The sequence below is a fragment of the Meriones unguiculatus genome, chromosome 7 (assembly GCF_030254825.1).
Source record: "Meriones unguiculatus strain TT.TT164.6M chromosome 7, Bangor_MerUng_6.1, whole genome shotgun sequence".
Classification (NCBI taxonomy): domain Eukaryota; kingdom Metazoa; phylum Chordata; class Mammalia; order Rodentia; family Muridae; genus Meriones; species Meriones unguiculatus.
Window position 1 is genome coordinate 6,217,140 of NC_083355.1, and position 27,698 is coordinate 6,244,837.

Here is a 27,698-nt window from a genome sequence, read left to right on the forward strand (position 1 = left end):
GCTGGCAGGCCAAGAACTGCCCCAGTCAAAGGTGTGGCTTCCAGGGGCCAAAGAGGGAGGTATTGTGTTCCAGTAGCTGGAGGTAGACGCCAGAGGCCACTAGGGGCTGCACAGTGAGACCTCATCAAATAAAGGATAAGGGGTCTCTCGAACCTCAGAGGTGAGCAGCGCAGCCATGGCCAAGATTAAGGCCCGGGACCTGCGCGGCAAGGAGGAGCTGCTGAAACAACGGGAGCATCTGAGGATGGAGCTGTCTCAGCTTTGCGTTGCCAAGGCGACAGGTGGTGCCGCGTCCAAGCTGGCCAATCCATCGCCAGTGCCCTCACTGTCATTAACCAGACTCAAAGAGAAAGCCTCAGGAAATTCTACAAAGGCAAGAAGTACAAGCCTCTAGACCTGTGACCCGAGAAGGCTAGGTCCATGCGCCGCTGGCTCACCAAGTACGAAGAGAAGCTGAAGGCCAAGAAACAGCAGCGGAAGGAGAGACAGCACCCACTGGGCTAGTATGCCGTCAGGGCCCGAGGTGGCAGCGACAATAAAGTGCAAAACGGGGGGGGGGGGGGGGGGAGCTAAGTGGGTTTTAATAACCAGAAATTTCCATTATCGTTGTTTTAAAAGAACCAAAACTATACATTTCCCAGAAAAAGGAAATGGCCCCAATGCCTAAAGTCCCGAATCAGCAAAAAGTACAGGCTCCTGAGTCAGGAGCGTCTATCAAGCATTCATTACTAGGCTCCCTGCTGGACTACTCTCGCTTGCATTTACATTTATTGGCCAGGAAGACACCCCAGAGACGACTCCTGATGGCCCTGGGCGGGGTGGGGTTCCAAGCCTCTGGCCGTGGTCCTTTGAAGCTCAGGCCAGATCCTTAGGAGGAGCTAAGGGTTTAGAGAAGAATCATGGAGGTGCCAGGGACCCTAGGGAGCCGCACCCAGCTCGCAGTGCGTCAGAAGGCGGGCAAGGGTGACTTGGATCCCTGCCAAGGAATGTCCTAGGCCACATGAGTGCAGCAGCCCTGATGTCCCGTACGCTGCCGCTTCTTCCTGCGCTGTCCCTTCGCCCTTCCGCGGCAGTCGCACCGGCAGCCTGGGTCCCTTTAAGAGGTCCGCGCACCGGGCCTCCCTTCCGCCATGGCCGCTCAGCTGCTGGAGGAGGACCTGACCTGCTCCATCTGCCTGGGTCGCTACCGGGACCCGGTGTCGCTGCCCTGCGGCCACAGCTTCTGCACTAACTGCATCCAGGACTCCTGGCGCCGCTGCGAGGAGAAGACGTGCCCCCAGTGTCGCCAGCCCTTTCCAGAGGGACCCAAGCTGGGCCGGAACTTGGCGCTGAGCGCCTTGCTGCAGGCCCTGCCTACCACCATCCCCCGCCAGGAGCCCGGCGCCCGCCGCAGTGCTCACTGCCCACGCCACGGGAGGCCACTCGAGTTCTTCTGCCACACCGAGGGCCTCTGCGTGTGCAGCGCATGCACGGTGCATGAGTGTCGCCACCACGAGCGGGCGCTGCTGGATGTGGAGCGCCGTGCGCGGGAGGTGCAGGAGGGGTCCTCTCGGAGGGCGGAGACTGTTCATGGCCAGGGACGGGGGAGGGGGGAGACCCCGGTTCCCATAGGAACCCAGAGGGCCTGTGCACCTGACTGCGGCACCCAGCCCTCACTGTCCTCTGAAGTAGAGCAGAGTGTTAAGCTAGGGCTGGCAGCCCCATTCGCTACGCTAGCCAGCATTCAGTAAGTGGGCAGGCGACAGGCACAGAGCGGAAGGGGGCGGGGCTGTATATAGCAAATCATTCACCTGTGCTTTCTGCCCTCCTGAAACTGAAACTGAAGAGTCAGATAGTGTCCCAGCAAAACCTGGATGTTTCCTTCTACAGAGACAGCAGCCCTGCTCAAGAGGAGGAGGGAGAGGTGGTCTTTAGGGATGAGGAAGTGCTAGCCAGAAAAAGAGGATGTGGGGATGGGCAGAAAGGCTTGCCCATGTGACCATTTGGGGCAGGAGACAGGTCCCTGAGGATCTCCAAACAGGTTTCCCAGGTCATCAGGGACCAGACCATGGTGGGCAGCAGGGTGGCGGTGACTTTTCCTCTAGGGATGTGCAAAGCCTTTGCAAGCTTGAGTCAAGGCAATGATGTCATCGGATTTCTGCTTTACGGAGGTTGAGCCTCGGCTGGGGTGTGGAGGGGATAAGAGATGAGATCCGAGGGAGGGAGAGAGGCCACCGCTGGAAAGCACAGAAATGAGTGGGAGTCCAGTGCGCAGTGGAGATGGGTAAGAAGCAGGGACACCTAGGGAGAAGGGTTTCTGGGAGAGGGGCTGCTGTGTGCCGAGGGTGTGGATGCAGCAGGCACACAGGGACAGGGAAGACGGGCATCTGCTGGGAGCTCGGAGGAGAGGTGGGCAGCAAGGAGAAGGCTGGAAGTCATTGGCGTTCCCTGGAAGGAGTACACATTTGCTGGGCAAGGGACGCCCTGCCTGCAATTACATCCTGACAGAGCTACAGAGATGGTGGCCAACGCCCAGCCAGTTACAGGACGGAGAGTGGTCCTCAGGCGTTCCATGCTGCTGAGAGGTTTGGTTAAATGGCAAAAATGACCAGGGAGTTGGCACCACAGTGGTGGCCTGTGCTGCCGCCCATGGCTGTTACAGCCAGGGACCAGGGATGTGAGGCTGAAGTTAGAAGGGATGGACAGAGGAGAGAGGATGAACAAGAAGCAAAGGGATGACTGAGAAGGCTGGCGGACAGGGAAGAAGGGGGCAGGGCTGCTGGTGGAGGATGGACAAAAGTGGCTGGAACCAGTGATGGAGAGTGGTAGGTGAAGGTGGATTCTTGGGAAGACGTTTTGGAGCTGGAGACATGGCTAGGGTGAGGTCAAAGGGTGAGTGGAAGGGGGAAAAAAGGAGTTTCAGGGGGTTGGAGGGAGCCCTGGAGCTGCTGGATGGGACCCTGCTGGCCGAGACAAGTGGAGGAGAGCAACCCGGGCTCAAACATTTGCAGGGGAAGTTAGTCAGAAGCACGGAGGATGCTTCAGCCAGATGGCTCCCGCTCCAGGACACAGAATTTTGCTTCAGAGCAGAGAGGATGCAAGGCACAGGGTGCTCAAGGGCCACCTAGGCTGGCCATACACAGTGTCAAACAACAAGAGACCCTGTCTTAAGGTAGAGGGCACCAACTGAAAAACCTGAAGTTGCCCTCTGACTTTGCATGTACGCTTTGGCATACATGCATGGACTCACACTTACATAGCCACAAATATTTGTTTAAAAATAAATTCCTGGCATGGAGATGCATGCCTTTAATTCCAGCACTCTAGAGGCAAAAGTAGGAAGATCTCTGTGAGTTTAAGATCAGCTTGCTCTACACAGAAAGTTCCAGGCCAGCAAGGCTACATAATGAGATCCTGTCTCAAAGCAACAATGGTAAGGGGCCCCAACTCAAAATGGTGTTGGAAGGAGTAAAAACGGGCAATGAGACTCTTATCCGGCTTAAGCATCAGCTTCCGGTAGCAGAATGCTGTTCCCAGCTCCTATGAAAGTACATTTTGGTCCCCAGAGGAGACAGAAAACAACTTAATAATAATAATAATAATAATAATGTCTTTTCTTTGGGCTCTTATGCCCTGAACTGATGACTGCTCAGACAACTCTGGCCATCTCCCTTTCTGCTCCAGACTCTGTCAGCTGGCGTTAGTGCACTCATTTGTTGCCTGGGTAGGGGTGAGGTTATGGACCAGAGAAGGTGGGAGCTCTGCCCAGGTCACTCATACAAGATGCAGGAGTGGGGACTGGAAGTCAGGTCTTCAGCGCGAGGCTTCCACATTCCTCATATAGCATCCCGCTCCATGTAGAAAAAGGTCCCAGTCCAGGCCTCCCTGGGACTCCGACCTGGTTCTGGGAATTTAACAAAGTAGTCCTCCATGAGTGGCGTGGGAAGAGTGCCTAGCATCCATGTTGGTAGTGGCATGAGGTGAACTTCACAACTAGTCCTAGCCTTCTTTTGTTGCTTGCCCCCTGGATGGGTGTCACAGGACCAGCTGAGAGCTAGAGTGGCGGTTACCCAGCAACAGGTCACCCAGGCCGAGAGCCAGCTTCAGGAGCTGCAGCAGCAAAGCAGCTGGATTGAGGTACTTCACCATGTCCCCATGCTAGCCCCTGGCCTGCAGGCAACCTGTCTAAGCTGCCTCGAAAACACCTCCTAACGTCAGGGAGCGGGAAGTTGAGCAAGAAGCCAGGCCCCAGTAGGGAAGAGGTTCTAAGGGCCCTGACTGACTCCCTGTGTCCCCACCCTTCAAGCCAGTGGGTGACTGAGGGCCTGGCCTGCGTAGCCATGGTGCTGAGACTGGCCACCCTAAGGTTCCCCCTGTGCCCATGCAGAGTTCAGCCTGCACCCTGGCCTCAGTGGTCTCCAGGAGATTCGGCAGCCTGCTACAGGTGCTGGAGGAGCAGCAGACCAAGATACTGAGAGACATAGAGGTGGCCAAGGAGCAGGCACTGGGCCAGGTTCTGAATGAGGAACAGCGGCTGGCTGGCCACCTGGAGGCCCTAGCTCAGGATGGCCACAGTGTCCAGGGTGTCCTGGAACAGGTGGATGACTACAGCTTCTTCCAGGTACCAGATTTTGGGGCATCGGGCTAGGGCCTTGCTTCCGTGCCTTGCGCCCACTCACTGCCACTGTCCCTGGGCATCAGGGATTACAGCAGCTCTCTGAGCCCCTGGAGTCCCTCGGGCCACTGACCCCTCCGCAGTGGGATGAAGAACAGCAGCTGAACAGTGTGAATGAGCTGCTGAGCCCACTGTGTGAGCTCCTCCTTGAAGAGAAGAACCACGCCAAGGTGGCAGCCAAAACTGCCGACGCTGTTCCTGTGGGTAAGCCTGCCTTCTCCTCGCCCTCTGGGCTCTACCCTCCCTCCCACCAATGGGTAGAAGAGAGGAGTCAGGAAAGATCCCTGCCCTCTTCCCTGATTCTGCTTTGTTCTTTAGAGGCCTCGGGTCCCCTGCCACCAGTCCCCAGCACAGTGTGTCCACTGAGGAGGAAACTCTGGCAGAGTAAGGAGACCCGTGCCTGTGTGTGTGTGTGTGTGTGTGTGTGTGTGTGTGTGTGTGTGCATGTGAGAGTATATAAATGCATGCACAAGCCTGTGTATGTATGGGTGGGGGACCTGCTCCGACTGTCCTGTCCACGGTCCCTCCTGGGCTTGGCCCCACCTCTGCACACCTGTCACAGGATGCAAACCTTGTCCATCTCCACCCTGAGGCAGATGCAGCCAGCATGGTGTTAAAGGGCAGATTCTGACCACATGGACCTGGGGTCCATCACAGCTCTTCCACTTAATACTATGTGAGCTTAACTGTCTGAGCCTCAGTTTCCCGACGTGTAACAGGGGACATGTAGAGGATTGCGGCTCAGAGGTAGCAATGAGGAAGTCACTAGTTGATGCCCCGTGTTCAGCCCACAGCATGCCGGTCAACATTTAAACTGTAAGTGGAGCCACAGTAACTCTGTGCTCTAGAGGGGGGAAAATGACGCCTTTGCCCACTTCTATTCATCTCTCTCCAATAGATTATCGCAACCTGACCTTTGACCCAGACACTGCCAACCAGTACTTACGGTTGTCCCACAAGGACCAGCAGGTGACCCACCATTTGCAGGCCCAGGGCCCGGCTAGGCCAGGCAGCTTCGAGCTGTGGCAGGTGCAGTGTGCCCAGAGTTTTCAGACCGGGAGGCATTACTGGGAGGTATATGCCTCTGACCACTCCGTCACTCTGGGCATCACTTACCCAAAACTACCGCGCCAAAAGCTGGGGACCCACACGGACAACATCGGTCGTGGCCCCTGCTCGTGGGGCCTCTGCATCCAGGAGGACAATATCCAGGCCTGGCACAATGGCAAGGTCCAACGTCTGCGTGGGGTGCCCGGGCGGCTCCTGGGTGTGGATTTGAACTTGACCTTAGGCTGCCTCACCTTCTACAGCCTGGAGCCACAAACGCAGCCACTGCACACCTTCCATGCAGTGTTCAGCCAGCCTCTCTTCCCCGTCTTCTGGCTCCTTGAAGGGAGGACCCTTACTCTTCGCCATCAGCCTGAAGCCAAGCTCCCCCCAGGGCCCCAGGAAGAGACCACAGCGCTCAGCTGAAGGAAGCACAGACAGGTGCCAACAACGTGCTTGTGTGCTCAAGAGTGGCTCAGCCTCTGACTTGGAGATTGAAGGTCACTATTCTAAAAAGAATAGGGGCTGGCTTCTCTGTTGACTCAGAGGAGGGAGATGGGAGCAGAGGCCCTGAATCCAGGCTTATTTATTATTCTCTTTGAAGGGATTGGGGGGGGGGGAGCAGAAGGAAATCAAATAGGAAGCCCCAACCCAAAGCAAGAACCACATTCTTGGCATCGCCTGGATGTTGTTCTATTGCTGTGAAGAGACACCGTGACTAAGGTAAAAAGAGAGCGTTTAGCTGGGGACGTGCTTGCAGTTTTAGAAGCTAAGCCCGTGATTACCATGGCCGAAAGCAGATGGGCATGGAGCAGTAGCCGAGACCTTCACATCCTGATCCACAGGCGCCAGGTGACACACGTCCTCCACCAAGGCCTTGTGGGGACTGAGCACGGGGTGCAGAGAGCCAATGTGTGAAGGGTATAGGTGCTGTTTGCCTTTGCTACTCCCCAGTGTGCTTCTGTGAGGACCCGGGTCTGTTTTCTCACATTTCTTCAAGTAGAATTTTTTTTTTTTTTTTTGCACTGGGTGTAGAACCTGGAGTGTTTTCTGTGCTAGACAAAAAAGTTTCTGCCCTCTCTCGCTGACCATGTCTACAGCCTGGTGTGATTTATTTACCTGAGATGCCACGTTCTGGTCTTGGTGGTAGCTGCAAGGATACCCACTTTGGTAACTTCTTTCTCTTTTCTTTTGTAACTCCTTACACTTTTGTTTTGTATGCTCATGAGCAAATGGCTCACAATAAAAGATTTTAGAAATTCTTTTATGTTTAATTTAGTGTGGGTCTCAGTGCAAGGTGGCTTGTATGCATCCTGGTATGCATGCAGAGGTCAGAGGGCAGCTTGCTGAAGTCACTTCTCTCCTTCCACCGTGTGGGCCCTGAGGTGGGGCCCAAACTGTCAGGCTTGGCAACCAGCCCTTTTCCTGCTGTGTCCCAGTCAGCAAAGAGTGGCAATCCCACCAGCACCAAAAGAACAGTTTTCATTGTTGTTTGAGACAGTGTCACTATGTAACCCTGACTGGCTTAGAACTCTGTAGACCAGGCTGGCCAGCTCACAAAGGTCTGCCTGCCTCTGCCTTCTGAGTGCGCGGATTAATGAGCCATAAGTGGCCTGTAAGAGTTTTTAAAGGATAATGTGTGCAATAATATATACCCTGGGAAAGATAGAAATGTTTTGCATGAATGATTAAGCATTTCTTCCTTTAAATTTTTTTTTTGTGTGTGTATGTGTATTTTGCCTGCATGTACTGTGTGTGTATAATGCCTGAGGAGGCCAGAAGAGGGTGTCAGATCTCCTGGAACTGTAGTTTCAGACTGTTGTAAGCCTTCATGTGGGTGCTGGGAGCCAAACCTGGGTCCTATGTCTCTGGCCTTGAGACAGTCTATAACCTAGCAAGCTGGAACTCCCTACAAAGCCCACTCTGGCTCCACACTCACTGCTGTCCAGGTGTCCTCCTCCTGCTTGACTGTTTTGTGGAGTGAGGGGGTCAAGATGAGGTCTTCATGGATAGCCTGATCTCAACGGGTGGCAATCTTCCTGCTTAGCCTCCCAAGTGTCGGGATTACAGGCATGAATGCAGCCACCACACCCGATAGGTCTCTATAAGCCAGCCAGGGTTTCCTAAGAGTAAGGCCACATTCCCATGACATTATTCAGCTGCACTTGTGTGATGGGTTGTTTGTTTGTTTGTTTGTTTGTTTGTTTTTCCTGGCTCCAAGCTCCCAGAATAACGACTCAGACTCAAAATACATTGATAAATACCAAGGCCATACAGCTAGGCTCATTCCCTGATTAGCACATGACTTAATAACCTATTTATTCTAATCTAAATTCTTCAGCGTGACTCGTTACCTCTGGTTAGGTACCATGTCCTCCTCACATCTCCCCTGACGCATCTCCCCACGCCTGGCTCTATCCTAGAATCCTTTCTGCCTGTCCTTCCTTCTATTCTTCCCTTTCCTATAGGTCATAGGTTATTTGTTTGTTTGTTTGTTGACCGTTGTTGCATCCATTCAATACACAAGGTAGTCTCTCTACACACTTACCCCACCCCCTCTGCAGGGCTGGCTGTGGCAAGGTGTGTAACCTATCAGGTTTCCATTCGCCTCCCTTCTAGATGGGATGGAATTAGAGGCAGGTGTTGTTACCCGTGCCCTTAATGACAAATCAGTTCTGAAAGACTTCAGAAAACAATGTCTCAGCCAGGTAATGGGATGCACACCTTTGATCCCAGCACTCGGGAGGAAGAGGCAGTCGGCTCTACATATGAACATCAAAAGCACAAGCTCATGGTACCAACAACAAAAATTACTGAAGAATACGATTCTTTTTAATTTTTATTTTCTTTTTTATTTACTTTACATCCTAAGGGTGCCCCCTCCCTCTTCCCTTCCCAGTATCCCCATTCTCCCCTTCTCCTCTCCCTTTCCCCCCAGAAAAGAGGAACTCCCCTCCCCCATCAACCTTCCCCAGCACATCAAGTCACATCAGGACTGAGCATATCTTCATCCCCAGGCAAGGCATCCCTGCCAGGGGAAAGTGATCCAAAAGCAGACAATAGAGTCCATGTTAGATACAGCCCCCACCCACTTGCCTGGCACCCCATATGAAGACCAAGCCACCCATTGGCTACCTGTGTGCAGGGGGCCTAGGTCCAGACCATGCCTGCTCCTTAGATGATGTCTCAATCTCTGAAAGCCCCCATGGGACTGGGTTAGTTGTCTCTGTTGGTGTTCTTGTGAGTTTCCTGTCCCCTCCAGGTCCTTCCATCTTTTCCCTAACACTTCCACAGGACCCCATGGCTCCACCCCATGCTTGGCTGCAAGTCCCAGCATCTGTCCTGATCTGCTGCTGGTGGAGCCTCCCAGACTATAGTCAAGTTAGGCTTCTGTCTGAAAGCATAGCAGAGCATCATTAATAGTGTCAGGGGCTGGCTCTCTGCCGTGGGGTGGGTCTCAGGTTGGGCCAGTTATTGGTTGGACTTTCCCTCAATCTTTGTGGCCTCATTACCCCTGCAGTTTTTGAACGAAGGGTAATTTTTGGATCACAGGTTTTGTCGGTAAGCTGTTCTCCTCCTTCCAGTGGTTACTTCAGTCTGTGTCGTCCCCCCCCCACGTCAGCTACAGTCACACCCATGTCCTCTCAGGAGCTTACCCTGTCCCAGGCCTCCAGCTTGACAAAGAGATATCCCCGATCAGTTTCCCTTCTTGTTCCCAACCCTCTCACCTCCCACCCCCATAGGAAAGGATTCTTAACAATAGCATTAAACAAAAAGGTAACTTACAAAAGCCTCATTTACAAGACTCAGGAACTGATCTCTTTTTCTTTTTGGGGTTCTATGGGTGATAACTTTGCTCCTCATGATTGTACCATGGCACTTTAACCACTGAGATATTTCTCCAGCACCTAAAACTTGAAGAAGGAGGGGAAGAAGGAGAGAAAGAAACAAAGAAAGAATGGAATGAAGGAAGAAAGGAAGAAAGGAAGGAGGGAGGGAGAGAGGGAGGGAGGGAGGGAGGGAGGGAGGGAGGGAATGAGAAAGAAAGAAAGAAAGAAAGAAAGAAAGAAAGAAAGAAAGAAGGAAAGAAAGAAAGAAAGAAAGAACGAAAGAAAGAAAGAAAGAAAGAAAGAAAGAAAGAAAGAAAGAAAGAAAGAAAGAAAGACAAGTCCCTTATTTTCCGTGTATGGATGTTTTGCCTACTTGTGAGTCTATGCACCATGTGTGTGCAATGCCCAAGGGAGCCAGAAGAGTGTGTCTAATCCCTGGGACTGGGGTTACAGATGTTTGTGAACTGCAGTGTGGGTTCTGGGAATAAAATCTGGGGGGCTCTGCAAAAGCAGCCAGTGCTCTTAACTGCTGAACCATCTCCCCAGGCCCTAAAAAAGTTAAACATGTTTAGCAATCTACCCTGGGCTGCAAGATGCTTCAGTGGGTAGAAGTTCTTGCCATGCATGTCTAACAACCTGAGTTCAGTCCTTGGAATCCGTGGTGGAAAACACCACGTGAAACACACACACATACACACCACACTAATATGTACATGTTTTAAATTAAAAAAAAAATTTACCAGCATTGACAAATCACATCTCCACGCTTGCCTTCTGGGCGGATCAAAGGAACAGTGAGCTGCTGTATGGGGAACAAAGGAATTGCTTGGACACACCTTTGAAGACCCTCCTTAGCCTTCGGAACCAGGCCTGTCTACCATCTGTGCAAACCCAAGCAGCCTGGCCACGCTTGGGTTGAAGGGTGGTGCTGTGGCCAGCCTCCCAGCCACGCCAGGAGCTTGGCAAGCAGGCCACAGGCACGACGGAGAGCGCCCGTGGAGACCAACGTATGGAACTCATTATCCGCTTTCCTGCCAAACAGGGTCCACCCAGGCTGTCTCCCACACACGGCTCCTTCTGTCCAGAAGGCCTTTCCCACCCCTGTCTCCACCCACCCGAGTCCAGCGGTCAGTGACCACCCAGCTCAGATGCCGCTTCCACATCCCGCCACCCCTAGCCCCACCCAGGAATCCCCAGGCATCACAGTGCTTCTGTTCTGGCGTTCATTCCCTACCTAAGAATGGGCACCCTTTTGAGTGACAGTACCCAACCGCCAGTGGCTCGTAACCACCTGGAATTCCAGCTCCTGGGGTCAGGGGCCTCCTCCGGCCTCTGCAAGCACACACAGCATGTACTTACACAGGAACAGATACACAAACAAAAACTAATAGAGTCTAGAGAGATAGCTCACCATTTAACACTGCTTTTCCTGCCCTTCCGTAGCATCAGTTCTTCTCCCAGGACCCGCAGAAGATAGCTAACAGCCATCTTTAACTCCAGCTCTAGGGGAGATCCCATACCTCTGGTGTGGGCGAACACTAGCCCTCACATGGACAGATACACACGTACACATAATTAAAGCTAAAATTGGAGGAGGGGAGGAGAGGAGGAGGAAAAGGCAAAAGAAGAGGAAGAAGAAGAAAACAGAAAAACTCTTGGGGCTGGAGATATGGCTCAGTGGTTAAGAGCACTGGCTGCTCTTTTAGAGGATCTGGGTTCAATTCCCAGCACCAACATGGCGGCTTTAGTTGCTTCAGTAACTTCAGTTCCAGGGGATCCAATGCCCTGGAATGCCTCTTCTGACCTCTGCTGGTACCGGGCATGCCCATGATGCCCAGATATGCAGGCAGGCAAAACATCACACACATAAAATACACATAAAGTAAGAACAACTTTAAAATGATAAAGGATTTTTAATTAAGATAGTAACAATGTCAGGGTAATGTCATCAGTCTGTGGATCTGGCCCTGGTACCAGCCGCGCTCAGTCGCCCAGCTGCCAAAAACCAGAGTTGCTGTCTAGGAAGCGCTCTGTCCCACTCTGTTCCAGTAGCCCCGAGGGGCTGTACAACTCACAGCTTGCTTCTCAGAGGGACTGGCGCCCTTCTAGCTCTTCTTTGCCCTCTCACAGCCCACAGCCCATCGCTAAAGGCTTGGGGGACTGGGACCAGAACAGGACCTAGGCAGGCTTTGAAGGGGAAAGCCTTGTATGCACAGGGAGGGGAGGACTGAGGGGACAGTCACCTGCCTTTTCCTGGGACCAGTGAGAAAGCAGCTCCCTGTCCCAAGTAGAAGAAAAAGCGAATAGGGCAGTCTTCTGCTGGCCCGGCCCTCCGTGGGCCCTGGGCAGGGTCTGAGTGCATGGAGCCATTAAATGGCTGCTTGGTTCTAGCCCGCTTGGAATCCATGATGTATATTGTGCCCCTGGACGGCAGGTGTTCTTTGATTGTTAGTTTGCTCAGCCGATTAGATTTGGCGGGTATACTATGAGCACTTTCCTCCCGCTTTGAGAATTTCCTTGAGAACGTCCTGCTTTGCGATTTTCACTGAAATTGCTCATTCTTACTCTTTATAAGCTGTTACCTAAAGAACAATAAACTGAGACCTGATCAGAATTTTGTCTTGTCTCCATTCTTCTCATCTCTTGGCCCACCCCATTCTCACCCCCTCTCATAGGGTCTTGTTCGACTGACCTGCGGGCCGGGTCATCTGAGGACAATTGTGACTATAATGATGAAGCGATGTTCCTGTCATCCATGGGGTAGAAGCTGGGGAGACGACTCCAGAGAAAGAATGCACTGGGGTTTTTGTTTGGTTTTGGTTTTTGTTTTAATGAACTGTATACTTCTATTCCCTTTTTGAGGCGTTGTTTCCCTATACAGTCTAAGCTGACCTTGAACTGGACCTCCTGTTCTAGCTTCCCTGTTCCGCTGGGATATTACAGGCATGCGGTACCACACTGGCTAAAGTACATAATCCGTGTAACCCTGGCTGCCCTGGGACTCTCTCTGTAGATTAGGCTGGCCTCAAGCTCACAGAGATCCGACAGTTCTGCCTGGTGGGATTAAAGCTGTGCACCACCACCACCTGGCTTAAACTACACACTTTATATTTGGATTTTTTTTTTTCTTTTTTGAGATAGCTTTTCATGTAGCCCAGGCTAGTCAGAAACTCACTATGTAGCTGAGGTTGGCCTTGAACTCCTGATCCTTCCTCCTTTACCTGATAAGTGCTGGGAATTCCTGACCATGCCAGCTCTGGACTGCACACTCTATTTCTTTTTTATGTCTGGGTATGTGTGTGTGCATGTGGAGGTCAGAGTCGCTGTCAGATGCTTTTCTCCATCACTCTTCACCTTGTTTTAAATGTGTGTGTGTGTCTGTGTGTGTGCATGTGCCTGTGTGTGTATATGGGTGTTTGCCAGCAAATCTGTTCTCCTCATACAGCGAGTGTGTGTAGAAGACAGAAGGTACCAGATCTCCTGGAACTGGAGTTACAGACAGTTGTGGGTTGCCATGTGGGTGCTAGGACTTGAATCCCAGGTTCTCTGGAAGAGCAGCCAGTGCTCTCAGCCACTAAGCCATCTCTCCACTCCTCCATTTTATTTTTTGAGACAGGGTCTCTCACTGATCTAAATCTCACCTCTTGGCTAGACTGAATGGCTAGCAAACTCCCAGGATCCTCTTGTCTCCGCCTCCCAGCTCTGGGATGTCAGATGTGTGCCATCATGCCCATCTTTTTTCCGAGGATTCAGACTCTGGGGCTATGTCTTATCTGGGTTTCTATCGCTGTAACAAAACACCATAACCAAAAGCAACTTGAGGTTTATTTCAGCTTATAGTTCACAGTCTATCATCCAGAGGAGTCATGGCAGGGATGGGTGCAGAGGCCATGGGAGAGTGCTGCTTCCTGGCTTGCTCTCCATGGCTTGCTCAGCCTGCTTTCTCATAGCACCCCAAGACTGCCTTCCCAGGGATGACACCGCTGCCGCAGCCGAGGTCTGGACTCACCCACATCAAGCACGAATTAAGGAAATGCACTGCAGATTTGCCTACAGGCCAGTCTCAGGGAGGCGTCTCCTCAGCTGAGGCTCCCTCCTCCCAAGTGACTCTAGCTTCTGTCACGTTGACTTAACCTCGCCAGCACTGGGTGTAACTCAGTGGCAAAGTGCTTGCCCAACGTGCACAAAGAACTGGATTCAATCTCCAGCGGGGGGTGGGGGGGAGCAGGCAACAGGGACAAGTGAGAGAGAGAGAGAGAGGTGCCGTTTTTTTATATTTCCTCTTTGATTCCTAACCTAAGTACTTTCTAAAAGTTTCTCTAAAAATTCTCTGAAGCAGAATTTCCCATCTCTAAACACAGGCAACGGGGGAAACAGAGGCAGTGATCCAGGCCTGTTAGAGGAGTGGGCAAGAAGTTGGGGTGGTGGCAGCAGTGGAAATAGGGTCTTGGCAGTTGTATCCAGGTTAGAATGAGGGCATACTGGAGCAGGGTAAGCCCAAACCCGTTTTCTTGTGTCTTTATATAAGAGAAATTGATTTGCTTATTTATTTAAATATTTTGTTATTGTTGTTTATTTCCATGTACATATGCCTGAAGTTAAAGTATCCCCCTGAAACTGGAGTTACAAGCAGCTGTGGGCTGCCTGGTGTGAGTGCTGGGAAATGAACTCAGGTCCTCTGCAAAAACAATACAAAATCTTAACCACCGAGGCTGAGGCATCTCTCCAGCAAGTATTTCTTTTTTAAAAACATTTACTTATTTACCTTTATGTTATGTGTATTGGTGTTTTCCTGCATGTATATCTATATAAAAGTGTCAGGTCTTGGAGTTACAGAGAGTTGTGAGCTGCCATGTGGATGCTGGGATTTGAACCTGGCTCCTCCGGAAGAACAGTCAGTGCCCTTAACCACTGAGTTATTTCTTTAAAGAGGAAGTTTGGGGAAGGTGACAATGGCTCAGCACCTGAAGGCGCTTGCTGAGTTCCAACCCTTGAACCCTCATGCTAAATAAGCTAACGGGTTGGGGGAATGGCTCAGCAGTTAGGAGCGCTGGCTGCTCTTCCAGAGGACTGGGATTTGACTCCCAGCACCCTTGAGGGTCCAACACTGTTGCCAAATCCAGCCCCAGAGTACCCAATGCTCTCTTCTGCCCTGTGCACATGGCAGGAAAACACCCATACATAGAAATATTTTTTATTTATTTTTATTTTGTTTTTTTGAGACAGGGTTTCTCTGTGTGTAGCCCTGGCTGTCCTGGAACTCACTCTGTAGACTAGTCTGGCCCTGAGCTCACAGCGATCCACCTGCCTCTTCCTCCTGACTGTTGGGGATTAAAGGCATGCACTACCACTGCTTAACAAGATTAAAAAAAAATTTAAAGGAATAATAATTATGAAAAAACTTTACTTTGAAAGTTAAGTCTCTGGTTCTCCTAGGCTGCGGTGAAAGGGGCACCTGGCTAGAAAGAGCAGGTCCCATCTCCATTTGCTTTCCTGTTTGCCTGTAAATGTATTTCCCCTCCAGTGCGGGCTCTCAGCAGTAGGAACCAGCCTAGCGTGGGAAGAACTGCCTCCGTGACTTTATTTTGTTAACTGAGCTTTAAAATCTGCTTTTACTGTTTTCTGTGTATGAGTGTCCTGCATGTGTTCATACACACCGTGTGTACTGCTCTGGCCACAGAGGCTAGAAGAGGGCATTGGATTCCCTGAAACCGCAATCACAGGGGCTTGGGAGCCCAAGACGCGGCTGCTAGGAACTGAACCTGAGTCTTCAGCAGGAGTAGCAAGTGCTCTTAACTGATGAGCCACCTCTACAGCCCGGAACATCAACAGTTTTAAGCCAGGTATGGTGGTGAGCAACTGTACAGGCGGCACTAGGGAGGTTACCGTTTTAGGCGAGGTAGCTCGTATCGCAGCCCATCAGACCCTGTGCTGTGACCACCCAGGGCTGATACTGACCCCGATGGCCGGGGTGTGGTGCGTCAGATTTACCCAGTGAAGGAGCGCTCATTGCTGCCTTGGAAGACATTGTGCTTAGCACACAGGTCAGGAGGAGGGTGTCACTCTGGACACTACCAAAATTATTTGGGATCTTCCTGAATGGGAAAGGTAGCTATTAGCCACTTATTCATTTATCCAGTTACCTATTTCTATCAGCATGAGAACGTGGATGCTTTTTTTTTTTTTTTAGGGTTATAAGAACTTTTTGTTTGTTTTGTTTTGTTTTTTTTAGACAGGGTTTCTCTGTGTAGCATTGGCTGTCTTGAACTCGCTATGTAGACCAGGCTGGCCTTGAACTCAGAGATCTGCCTGCCTCAGCCTCCCATAGTGCTGGGATTACAGGTGCACAGCCACCACCCGGCAGTTATAACAACATCATTTCACCCATTTTGTTTATCCTTTTCTTCTTTGCCACCATGCTCAGCCTTTAATGTGGGCTCTGGAGTCTAACTCAGGTCCTCACATCTGCTCAGCATTTCACCAACTGAGCAGCTAGCTCCCCAGCACTGGGCACCACTCTTATTAAATAATAATAATTGTTATTATTATTATTTTGACTATTTGAATTCTATATATTTTAAAGTTTAATATTATTGCATTATGAAGTATAATTTTTTTTTCAGAGCTGAGAACCTAACCTAGGACCTTGCACTTGCTAGCCAAGTGCTCTACGGCTGAGCTAAATCCCCAACTTCTCTTTAGTGTAATTTACAATGTCAGTTTACCGGATATGGTGGCATACACCTGTAATCTCAGCACTGGAGAGGCGGTGGCATGAGCGCCAGTAGGTCAAGGCCAACGTAAGTTCTAGGTTAACCAAGGCTCTGTAAGAAAGACCCTGTCTGAGAAACGACACGAAGAAGCCAAGAAAGGCATAAGCCTGTGATCCCAGCACTCAGAAGACCGAGGCAGGAGGATGAAGCATTCTAAGCCAATCTGGACTACATACAGAGACGAAGTCTCAAAACAAACACAAGTCCTTCCAAGTAGACGCACCGCTCCAAATGCAGAGTTGGACAAGCCCTAACCCGAGCCTCCTTTTGGGGAACTACAGGCCCCCGCGAGTCTCCATGAACGGAAGTAAATTCCTCAGACAAGGGACATGGACAGTGAGGTCAGCTTCCCATTTCAGATGTAGACAAGGCCAAGTTCCCCGGCGCAGGTAAACAGAGTCGCTAAGGAGCAAAAACAGACACGTTTCAGCAGTAATTTTTTCTATATGTCAGCAGCTCAGGCGCTTTGCTAACTGTGCCCAGCAGAGGTCTGGAGGGAAAAGGTGCTGGAGACAGGGCTGTGCCCACCCACCTCTCCCGTGGCACCAGGCTGACCAAGGTGTGGGGGATGGAGGGTCGAATGTCCTCTCAGCCTCCTTCTCCTCCTCTCCTTTCCTATCCCCTCTGGCATTGCCACTTCCTCTGCCCACGCGGGGTGGGAGACTCAAGATGGTCGTGCGCCCCTGAAGGCAAGAGGGCCCCACCGCTCCCTCTGCTGACCTGTGTGTGCAGCGGGGCGGGCTGCACTGGGGCGGGCAGAGCTGCGGAGGGGTAGGAGGGGGCGGGACCTCTGGCCTTGGTCCCAGGGGGCGGTGCAGGGCGCGAACCGTCCCAGGTCCCTCCCAGGCGGGAGCAGCACAGGCGGTGCCCGGGCTGCCGCGCAGCCATGGACGGCAGCGGGCCTTTCGGCTGCCCCATCTGCCTGGAACCGCTCCGGGAGCCGGTGACACTGCCCTGCGGTCACAACTTCTGCCTCGCCTGCCTGGGCGCGCTCTGGCCGCACCGGAGCGCGGGCGGCACCGGGGGTCCCGGAGGTCCGGCCCGCTGCCCACTGTGCCAGGAGCCTTTCCCCGACGGCCTGCAGCTCCGCAAGAACCACACGCTGTCCGAGCTGCTGCAGCTCCGCCAGGGCTCGGCCGCAGGACCCATGTCCGTCCCGGCTTCAGGCCCGGCCCGGGGCGCGACCCCCGAGCCCTCGGCGCCCAGCGCACCACCGACGGGTGCGGAGCCGTCAGCCCCCTGCGCGCCCGAGGCGTGGCCCGCCGGGGAAGAGCCGGTGCGCTGCGACGCGTGCCCCGAGGGCGCCGCCCTGCCCGCCGCCTTCTCCTGCCTCTCCTGCCTCGCCTCCTTCTGCTCAGCGCATCTGGCCCCGCACGAACGCAGCCCGGCGCTGCGCGGCCACCGCCTAGTGCCGCCGCTCCGCCGGCTGGAGGAAAGCCTGTGTCCGCGCCACCTGCGGCCGCTGGAGCGCTACTGCCGCCTGGAGCGTGTGTGCCTTTGCGAGGCCTGTGCCACTCAGGAGCATCGCGGCCACGAGCTCGTGCCGCTGGAGCAGGAGCGCGCGCTTCAGGAGGTGGGGCTGGGCACCTTGAGCGGGCACGTGGAGACGGGTGACAGGTGGGGCAGGGGAGCTTTGTAGGTCCTCACTCTTTCCGGCTGTGCCTTTGATGGGTTTGTTTGTCTTGTTGGTGTTGTGGATGTGCACAGGGAGATTAAGGAAACAACTTCGTGGAGCTGGGTTCTCCCCTCCCACCTTTACGTGGTTTTCGCCTCTCTGACTCAGTGGGCTCTGCCTTAGTTTCAGTTTCCTCCTCTGAGGATCTTTGCAACCCCTTCCGGTCTACAGTGTCATTCGCTGGGGCTGGTGTGGATGGAAGAGAAGTCAGGAGGGACCAGTGATGAGTGACAAAAACCTTTCAGTGTGCGGTGTGTGTGTGTGTGTGTGTGTGCGCGCGCGCGCGCGCGCGTGGGAAGCCAGTGTGGGTGTAAAGCCAGAGAGAGATCTGCATTAGGCCCATGGAGCCGGTGGGTGTCAGGAGCGGCTGGCCGAGGGTGGGGCCACATGGCTGGTGTGCTCCTCTTGCTGGTCCCAACTCAGATTTGTCCTGGACTGAGTCAGCCACTCTAGATGGGTGTGGCAGGCACCAGGAGAGCAATGAGGCTGGGTTGGTCACACAGATCTTCTCTGTCCGAACGTTCTAGGGCCTTTGGGAGCATGAGCCCAGTGTCCCGCTACCTCCGCCCCCAGTTTCCCTTGGCCTCCATCCCGGTCTTGGCGCCTCTGGCTTTGGGATTTTCCGCCTCTCCTGCCTCGAGCTGTGACTCATAAGACCCAAGGGATTTGCCCGGAATCCCCATTTTTCAGAGCTGGATTGGGGATGAAGGCTCTTTTGAGACTAATTCCCAAGACTAGTTAGTTCCCTCTCTTCTGGTTCAGCCACACCCCAACCCTACCCTCTCCTGCTTTGCCTCATCCTCACTGGGGAAAAAAAAAAAAGATCCCAAAAAATAAACTGAGACTCTTAGGTGGCCGTATCCTGGCTTCTCTGGTCAACAGGTAGTCAGATGTCCACAGCCTGCTTCCTTGCCAGGCATTTGGAAAATGGCACTAGCCTGGGCCAGAGGCACTTTGGGCATATTCTGGGGTATCACGGCAGTCTCTTCACTCACAGATGTCACCGTCTGGTCTCCCAAATCCTGAGACCTGTTGCAGGTCAGTGACCTTTTGTCAAACACCAAACTCACCAAGCCTGCTCCACAGGCAGAGCAGCCCAAAGTCCTGAGCGCTGTGGAGGACCGCCTGGATGAGCTGGGTGCCAGCATCGCACAGTCCCGCCGCACTGTGGCCCTCATCAAGGTCAGAGCCCACCCTAGTCTGTAGACTCCCCGCCCCCCCAGCACCCCTGAAGCAGGCCTCTGAAATTATGCATAAGCTTTCAGTGGGGAGCCACATGCTCTAGACGTGCCCTGGTTAAGGGACTGCTCAGCCGTGCTAAGCAGGAACACCTTGTTTCACACGGCCTGCCTCAGCCCCAGAGCAGGCTGGGGCTGGTCCTCTGTCCTCCTAGTAGGTCTGGGTGGGCACAAGTAGTCAGGGAAAGGAGACAGCAGCCAGGCCTGGTCTCTGCCCTCACTGCTGCTTCCATGCCCTCTGCTGCAGAGTGCAGCCGTGGCAGAGCGGGAAAGGGTGAGCCAGGTGTTGGCTGAGGCCACAGCCACCCTACAGAGTTTCCAGACTGAGGTGCTGGGCTTCATCGAGGAGGGAGAGGCCGCTATGTTGGGCCGCTCGCAGGGTGAGCTGCGCAGACAAGAGGAACAGCGAAGCCGCCTGAGCCGGGCCCGGCACAACCTCAGTCAGGTTCCAGAAGCTGACTCAGTCAGCTTTCTACAGGTGAGGGTGCTTCCTGAACCACAGCGTGGACTGAAGGGGCGGGGGCGGGGGGGGGGAGATGATGGCAGATGGTACCTGGCCTTCCAGGACAGTTGCTACCTTCCCTGGCTGGGAGATGCTGTGGCTAGCAGAGCCTTAATGGGCATTTGTCTGGCACAGGAGCTCCTGGCACTACGGCTGGCCTTGGAAGAGGGGAGTGGCCCTGGCCCTGGGCCCCCCAGGGAACTCAGCTTCACCAAGTCCTCCCAAGTGGTGAAAGCAGTGAGGGACATCCTGGTCTCAGCCTGTGCCAGCCAGTGGGAGCAGCTGCGGGGGCTGGGCAGTGACGAGGATGGGCTGCAGAAAGTTGGCTCAGAAGGTGGGTACACCCCCAAGATGACTCACCTCGCCCAGATAGACCGTATGGGCCCCCAGGTCTGGTGCCCATCCAGGAACGGAGGAGGGAAAGTGTCTGGCACTAGGGGAGGGGCTGTGAGCCTGCCAGGGGTCAGAGGGGATTCTTCTCACTCACCCACAAATTTCAGAGAGATCAAGGTCCTGCATGCAAGAAGGCAAGGTGGGGGAGGGGCACTCAAGCGCCACAACTGCATAAAAACACCGTGTGGGTGTCTGTCACCAAGCAGCTGGGGCTTTGGCAGGAAGGGTTGGGGATGGGGCACTAGCAAGCAGCCGGCCACAGGTGGTCCACAGAGATGGCTTCCCCACCGCCTGCCTCTTCTTCTGCAGCTGAGGTGGAGCCCCAGGACCCCGACAGCACCAGCCTGCTGGAGAGTGAGGCTCCCAGAGACTACTTCCTCAAGTGTAAGTAGCCAGCCGGCTGCTCCATTAGCTGCTGGGCTTCAGGGACAGGGCCTGGCACACAGAGCTGGCAGATCTCATCTCTTGGGTGAACAAGGCCGTCTCTATGGGTGGTCCCCGCTTGTGCTGGGTCTCACGGCTCCTGAGGAAGGGGCAGGGCTATGTTTGAGGGAGGGGATAGCCTGTGGGGGACTATGTTCGAGCCTGGCTGTGATCTGCGTCTCTCCCCGCCCCCCCACGGGTCCAGTTGCCTACATCGTGGATTTGGACAGTGACACAGCAGACAAGTTCCTGCAGCTCTTCGGAACCAAAGGTGTCAAGAGGGTATTATGTCCCGTCAACTACCCGGAGTCACCCACCCGCTTCACACACTGTGAGCAGGTGCTAGGAGAGGGTGCCTTGGACAGGGGCACCTACTACTGGGAGGTGGAGATCATCGAAGGATGGGTCAGTGTGGGTGTCATGGCCGAGGGCTTCTCTCCCCAAGAGCCCTACGACCGGGGCCGCCTGGGCCGAAACGCACACTCGTGCTGTCTGCAGTGGAATGGGCGCGGCTTCTCCGTCTGGTTCGGAGGCATGGAGGCCCCACTACCCCACCCCTTTTCACCCACGGTCGGGGTCTGCCTGGAGTATGCTGACCGCGCCCTGTCCTTCTATGCCGTTCGAGAGGGAAAGCTGAGCCTTCTTCGGAGGCTCAAAGCCTCCCGGCTGCGCCGCAGCGGTGCCCTGGCCTCCCCGACTGACCTTTTCCAGAGTCGCCTGGACAGCCACTTCTCGGGGCTCTTCAGCCACAGGCTAAAGCCTGCCTTCTTCCTGGAGAGTGTGGACGCCCATCTGCAGATTGGGCCCCTCAAGAAATCGTGCATATCCGTGCTGAAGAGGAGGTGATGCCGGTTCGTCCGGCAGCGGTTCTGCCCACGTTTCCTGGGAGAAGGCACCAGCCTTAGAGCCGCCCGTGCTCCCAGCTGCCTCACTTCTGGAGGTCTCTGCCATCTAGAACGAGACCTTCCACTTCTCAAGGCAGGGGTCCCCAGGCCCTGTCCCTTGCAGGATTTGTTTTTGGGACAAGAACTTCAGCTGGGACAATTCCAGACACCCCAGCCCCCCCTTTTCCAGGTCTCTAGAGACACCTGGCATACAGTAGGTGCTCAATAAACATTCATTCAATGAACAACTGACTCCCTTTCTCGTAACTCATCCACCACACATTCCCATGACTTCTCAGGCTTCAGGATCTGACAGGGGAAGACAAGATGGCTTGTCCCCAAGCTCTGGGATCCGAGTTTGAGTCCTGCACCACACACAGTAAAAGAAGAGAACTGGCCCCTGCAAATTGCCCTCTGACCTCTATCTGCATGCATGCCCTGGTGCCTGAGCCACAAACACAGGCAGGAACACATGCATACACAATAAATAAATAAATAAAAATGTGTTAAACAAAACAAAATAGACCAGGGCCGGGGAAAGCACACCTGATAAAGCTCTTGCTAAGATCAAGAAGACCCCAGTTTGAGCCCCCAGGACAGAATCATACTTGTAATGTCTGCACTAAAGAAGTGGAGACAGGCAGGTCCCTGGGGCTCACTGAGTGCTAGCCTAGCCTAACAGGTGAGCTTCATGTAAGAGACCATTTCCCAGAAAATAAAGTGTAAGTCTGCAGAGGCATGACTTCTGAGACCACGCACATACACTCACCCTCAAAACAAAACAACCCAGAACAAGCAGGTGGGGGAGCTCGGAGCTCCCCTGACCCAGGAGGAGGGGTTGAAAGAGGCTGCCTGTCCTTCAGCAGCTCCTGGGTAACTGCCTAAGGCAGGGCGGAGAGTCCAGCACCCAGCCATCTTTGTTGCCCACATTTGCTTTGGATGGGGGAAGGCACCCTCACCAGTATTTCTAACCCTCGATGCCACAAGCCAGTTCTGGACGGACGTTATGTGTGCTGTATCCAGAATCAAATACAGGAGTCACACACCCAAAGCCAAGAGCTGAGCGGGATGCTTGGGCGTCCTGGAGAGAAATGGAAAGGCAACCTGAGACACACACACACACACACACACACACCTCAGCCCCTGGAGGGACTTGGCTGAGACCACCCAGGGTGTGGTGACTGGAAAGAAAGGGCATCTACAGTAAAGGGGTCTATGCCTTGACGTCGCATCTCTGCACCCAGCTGTGTAGCTGTGGACAGCACTGTTCAGTACTCTGGGGACCTGAGGCCCTGTGCCCCAGGAGAGCAGGAGAGCCGCTGGCTGGCTCCCAGGAAGGCTCAGTGTCCTGCACCACCCCAGAAACTCTCTGCCCTGTCTTGGACAGCCTGAGGCCATACAGGAGGGCTGTTTGCAGGCTCCCCCTCCAGATTCCTTGCGGCCCAGATGCACCCCACCGGGCAAGGGGCAGACAGGCAGGCCCTCCCAGCAGCGCTCCAAGGTCAGACAGGACAATGGGTTAGCTATGCAGCCAGACAGCAAGGCCAGCCCTGGCAGCCTGAACTGCTAAAAATAACCCCTCCCACAGAGCCTGCCTGGCCCCAGCAGCCAGGATGTTTTTTTTCCGGGTGGGGCCTCCCTGCTCCTGCTGCTTTGTGTTCTCAACCCTGTTCCCATGGCAGCCACAAGTCCCACAGGTCCCAGTACATCCAACCAGGCGGCTGTCAGCAGGCTGTTCCACTGTCCCCACAACGGGCCAGCTTGGGCTTCTTGCAGTCTTGTCTCACCTGCAGACAGCCTCCATCTTCCACAGGGCCCTGGCGCCCCTCGACCACCTGCGCTGTCTTCTCTCCTCCCCCAACTTGGCATGTTCCACCCCACAGTATTCCTGTAGCTGCAACCCTCTGCTCCCCGAATGCAGGAAGCCCTGGCATGCCCTGGAATGAAGTATGGTAACACAGGGCCCCACGGGCCCAGAGCTTCCCCGCTGGAATCCAGTCCTACTATGCGTGGCTACGGTTCCAGCCGCTGATAAGTATCTTCACTTGTAGAACGACTTTGAGTTTCCAGAGAGTGTTACAGAACCTTGAGCCAATGAGATGGCTCGGTTGGTAAATGCTGCCAAGCCTGACAGCCTCCGTTTGAGACCCAGAATCCACATGGCAAGCTGTTGTCTTGATTTCCATGCCTGGGCTGTGGCTTGTGTGCACCTACATACATGCATACACACATACAATAAATAAAAAGTGCAAACATAAAAAAGAAATATACAGCCTTAGCCCAAGTCCCCGTGGTGCAACCTTTGTAGCTCAAAATGGAGAGGAGGGAGGTGCTGGCTTGCCCACGGCTGCACAGGGAGCTGAGGAGCCCCAGGTCCAGAGCTCACCTCCCCGCCATGTGATACACAGTTCTGCACTTGAAGCTAATGCTAGGGTGGCCTGGTGTCTGTCTGCATGCGTGCATGGGTGCATGCGTGCATGTATGTTATATGTATCTGCATGTATATACATATATGCGTGTGTATATGTCTCCCTGGTTGAATACCTGTGCCCTGAAAATTTCCCAGCATTCCTCCAAGAACATCTAGGAACAAGAACAGCAACATGATTCTGCTGCCATGGCCCAAGGCACAGGCAGCACGAGGTGTCTATCTCTTTACCTGTCCTACCAACGCTTTCATCTGCTTTATTCAAAACTGCCTGAGGCCCCAAGGACTAACTCACAGCGCTCAATGCCGGACAGTAAACTTAGTGCCTGTGCCGGCCTGAGCTACAGAGTAGGTCCCTACCTCAAGACAGAAACAATAGGTTACTTTAAAACCTTCTTTTTTAAAAGACAAGTCTTTCACCCTGCACTCCACATTGTCCTGGGAATGAGCTATGTAGCCCAAGCCGGCCTCCAGCTCCTGGCAATCCTCCTGCCTCTGACTCCTAAGTACTGGGACAGTAGACATACACCAGCATGAGAAAATGTTAAAAGGAAAAAAAAGCCAGAAAATCATGGATCTGGCCCATCACCCTTTACAAATAAGAAAGCCTGAACAGCAGGGATGGCTGTTCAGGACTCCCGTGGCCTAGGTGAGCCTGGCAGGGGGATGAGGCTCAGTGGGAGAACATGAGCCTTAGAGACAAGAAGCCCTGGGTTAGATCCCTAGCACCCCTTAGAAGGGAAAAGAAAGCAACAAAAAGCCTAAACAAACTATGTTCTCTGTGGGCCCTGGTTCCCACAGCTCCAGAGCCCTGGCAGAGGTGCCTACAGGTCTGCGGTCTCAGAGGCTCCCTTCAGCACCCCAGACAGTATGGAGGGGCAAAGGTTTAAGCCTGAAGCTGTGAACTGAATACAGTATCTTGGAGCCAGGCAAGGAGCCAACTTCCACTTGAGCTTTGTTTCTGTGGGAAAATAAGCTCCGGACTCCAAACAACCAGCCGAGGGTGGACTTGTGCCTCACTTGTTCTTGGCAATTGCACACGGCCAGGTCCCGCAGGCCTCACTGGCCGCAGGACCTCCCTCCTGGCACTCCAGGAGGAAACACGCCCTCAGTCCTCCTCTTCTCCCTTTCCATCTCCCCCAGAGCTCAGGGAACACTTGTTTCCCCTCCTCTAGACAGAGCCTGTGAGTCTTCAGAGAGCCTGTGGCTAAGAGGCAGGCCCTGGCCAGGAGGATGGGCTGAACTGGGTGCGGCTGAGGTTTGCAGAGCGCGCGGCTGGGCTACAGCTGGTCTGGGGCCCAGGAAGGAAAATAACAGTCGCAGAGCCTCCGTCCCATTCAGTGCCAACAGTACCAGCACGCACATTCCCATTCAGTGCCAACAGTAAGAAGACTCTAGAGGCTAAGGCTGTTTCCTTTCTGTACAGTCACATCTTTTGGCGGGTACCTGAGACCAGCAGGACGGGATCCCAGCAAGGAGTGGCTGAGGTGGAATGCTTGCCTAGTGTGTAGGATGGGAGAGATTCCATCCTTAGCAGTATTTAAACAACAACAAGAGAGAGCTGGAGAGATGGTTCAGCAATTGAGAGCACTTGCTGCTACCCAGGTTCAGTTCCCAGGGCCTACCGTGCGGCTCACAACAGTATGTAACTCTAGTCCCAAGGATCTGACGCCCTCTTCTGGCCTCCACAGGCACTGCACACATGTGGTACACATATATACAGGCTGGGGAAAATAACCATACACATAAAATAAAAATAAATACAATCTCCAGGCGGTGGTGCTGTCCTTTAGTCCCAGCACTTAGGAGGCAGAGGCAGGTGGATCTCTGAGTTTGAGGCCAGTCTGACCTACAAAGTGAACCCTGCCTCAAAAAACAACAACAAAAAAAATTTTTTTTTAAGGAAAGAGAGAAGCAAAAGAGTGTAGGCTTGTAATGCAGAAGTGCAAAGGTTTAGTGTCTTTCCCAGGCACCCTGAGAGCTGGCTAGGCAGAGCTTATTATAATACAGACTCAGCATCGTGCAGAATCTGCTCTGAGACAGGCAGGAAACAGTCTTTGATATTTTACACACTTTCCTTTACCCCCTCCCTTTCCGTGTGTTTTTGAGACAGGATTTCTCTGTGTAGCTCTGGCTGTCCTGGACTTGCTCTGTAAACCAGACTGGCCTCAAACTCACAGAGATTCGACTGCCTCTGCTTCCTTAGTGCTGCTTTGACAATTTCTGTGGATTTGACAGTGCTTCCGGCTGCTTTGACAATTCCTGTGGATCTGGGGCATTGGGGCCTCGACACAGATGTGCCTATGTCAACAACTTTAGCTGCCCCCTACGATGGGGGACACCCCATCCAAAACACAGTACAAAGTGGTCTACATTCAAAGCTTTTTTTCTTCCCTTCCTTTCAATTCTGTTCCCTTCTCTCTCTTTCCTTCCTCCCCCCTCCCTTCCTTCTTTCCTTCTTTCTGTCTTAACTCTCTTGCCTTTCTCCAGTACTGAAGAACATTCTGGAATCAGAAAGCTGAGCTAGGGATGTAGCTCAGTGGTAGAGGGCATGCTTGGTATGGGATGATGATTGTCACAGTACCAAAAAGTGTGAAATGGAAGAGAGAGCCCAGGCAGCAAAGCATTCGCCAAGTAAACATTAGAATCTGAGATTGGCTCCCGGCACTGGGGAGTGCCTGGAGTCCCCGTAGTGAGGAGATGGAGACAGGAGATCCCTGGGGCTTACAGTTAACCAGTGTAGCTAAATCAGTTAACTCCAGGCTCAGGGACAGATCCTGCCTCAGGAAACATAAGGAAGAGTGAGTGAGGAAGATACCTGATACCAAACTCTGGCTTCAACAGACGAATATACTGTGTACCAGCCCGCGCACGTGCGCGCGCACACACACACACACACACACACACAGGAATACTTGCATATGTATAGTCACACAAATAGAAAAAAATGCATTGAAAAGGGTTCTACTTCAGTCATTTCCTATGTGTGACACCCACGTGTGTGTAGACACACATGCACAGAGAGAGAGGAGAGAGAGAGCCTCATTATCTCACTATGTAGCCCAGGCTATCCTAGAATTTGACTTTGCCCTGACTCCTCAGTATTGGTGCCAGAGCCATCTTAGAGGCTGCTTGCCTCTCTGGATTTCCAGGACTTGGGAGGTACAGAAATGGAAGCGCACGTTGGAGGTTTGCATAAACACTCCTCCATCAGGAATCACTCAGAACAAACTACAGCAGTGTCTGGGGATTTGGAAGTGGACAGAGGTCCAGGCTGGGAGCCCAGGGGTGGGGCCCATCTCCATAGCAACCAGAAAGAGCCTGCAACAAGTGCTGGCCCTGCCTTCTGATGAAGGAGCGGAGACCTGGTGTTCCTCAAATACATGTGGCCAAAAAAGGCCTTTCCCTGAATAGCTCCGGTCCACACGGCCATCTCACATGGCACCTGCCACTCCGCCTTGGCTTGGCCAACAGCAAAGGGCGGTAGATGGAGGCTTTGCCAAGAATTTTCTTCCTTTTGTTAATTTCTTTGGAAGACAACTAACCAGGTGGGGGGAGAGAGAGAAAAAAGAAAGAAAAAAAAAAAAAAAAAAAAAACAAGAAAAAACTCCAAGTATCAAGAAGAAATAATTTGACAGCCCTCAGGTGTGAGAGAAATCCAGGCAGCAAGGTGGCTTGGCCCAATCTGAGTTCAATCCCTGGAACCCACAGGGTGAAAGAGAGAACTGTCTCCTGCAAGGTTTTCTTTGACCTCTACAAGCACACACAAACAACTCAGGAAAAATCTGCTTTTAAAATAGTCCGTTTTCCAGGCTAGGAATGTGAAGGGCTTGCTTGGGTTTACCCCAGCA

At 53.2% G+C, this 27,698-nt stretch overlaps 2 protein-coding genes and 1 pseudogene across 4 annotated transcripts; all 3 read left to right on the forward strand.

Annotated features, from left to right (window-relative positions):
• The first annotated feature begins 175 nt into the window (after positions 1-175).
• Positions 176-1,100, forward strand: LOC110548136 (large ribosomal subunit protein uL29-like; annotated as a pseudogene).
• On the forward strand, positions 653-6,963 carry Trim65 (tripartite motif containing 65). Of its 3 annotated transcripts, XM_021635920.2 has the most exons (6): positions 653-1,532; positions 4,021-4,116; positions 4,367-4,600; positions 4,681-4,858; positions 4,973-5,038; positions 5,553-6,963. In XM_021635920.2, the coding sequence occupies exons 1-6, from the start codon at positions 1,131-1,133 to the stop codon at positions 6,125-6,127; spliced, it is 1,551 nt and encodes a 516-aa protein (XP_021491595.1). In that variant the 5' UTR covers positions 653-1,130; the 3' UTR covers positions 6,128-6,963. The 3 variants fall into 3 exon arrangements, with proteins under 3 accessions (XP_021491595.1, XP_060242354.1, XP_060242355.1); XM_060386371.1 differs by lacking the exon at positions 4,973-5,038; XM_060386372.1 differs by lacking the exon at positions 4,021-4,116.
• A 10,175-nt stretch (positions 6,964-17,138) lies between these two features.
• Positions 17,139-21,667, forward strand: Trim47 (tripartite motif containing 47). The gene is made up of 6 exons (XM_021635900.2): positions 17,139-17,877; positions 19,066-19,161; positions 19,465-19,695; positions 19,855-20,053; positions 20,422-20,496; positions 20,741-21,667. The coding sequence occupies exons 1-6, from the start codon at positions 17,191-17,193 to the stop codon at positions 21,379-21,381; spliced, it is 1,929 nt and encodes a 642-aa protein (XP_021491575.1). The 5' UTR covers positions 17,139-17,190; the 3' UTR covers positions 21,382-21,667.
• Positions 21,668-27,698: the final 6,031 nt, after the last annotated feature.

Excerpts from the sequence above, each read along its gene's own strand:
- Trim65 (XM_021635920.2), top strand. The coding sequence starts at position 1,131 with ATGGCCGCTCAGCTGCTGGAGGAGGACCTGACCTGCTCCATCTGCCTG. Across the intron at positions 1,533-4,020 it reads TGGAGCGCCGTGCGCGGGAG|GACCAGCTGAGAGCTAGAGT; the intron begins GTGCAGGAGGGG and ends TGGGTGTCACAG. Across the intron at positions 4,601-4,680 it reads ATGACTACAGCTTCTTCCAG|GGATTACAGCAGCTCTCTGA; the intron begins GTACCAGATTTT and ends CCTGGGCATCAG.
- Trim47 (XM_021635900.2), top strand. The coding sequence starts at position 17,191 with ATGGACGGCAGCGGGCCTTTCGGCTGCCCCATCTGCCTGGAACCGCTC. Across the intron at positions 19,162-19,464 it reads GCACTGTGGCCCTCATCAAG|AGTGCAGCCGTGGCAGAGCG; the intron begins GTCAGAGCCCAC and ends CCTCTGCTGCAG. Across the intron at positions 20,054-20,421 it reads GCAGAAAGTTGGCTCAGAAG|CTGAGGTGGAGCCCCAGGAC; the intron begins GTGGGTACACCC and ends CTTCTTCTGCAG.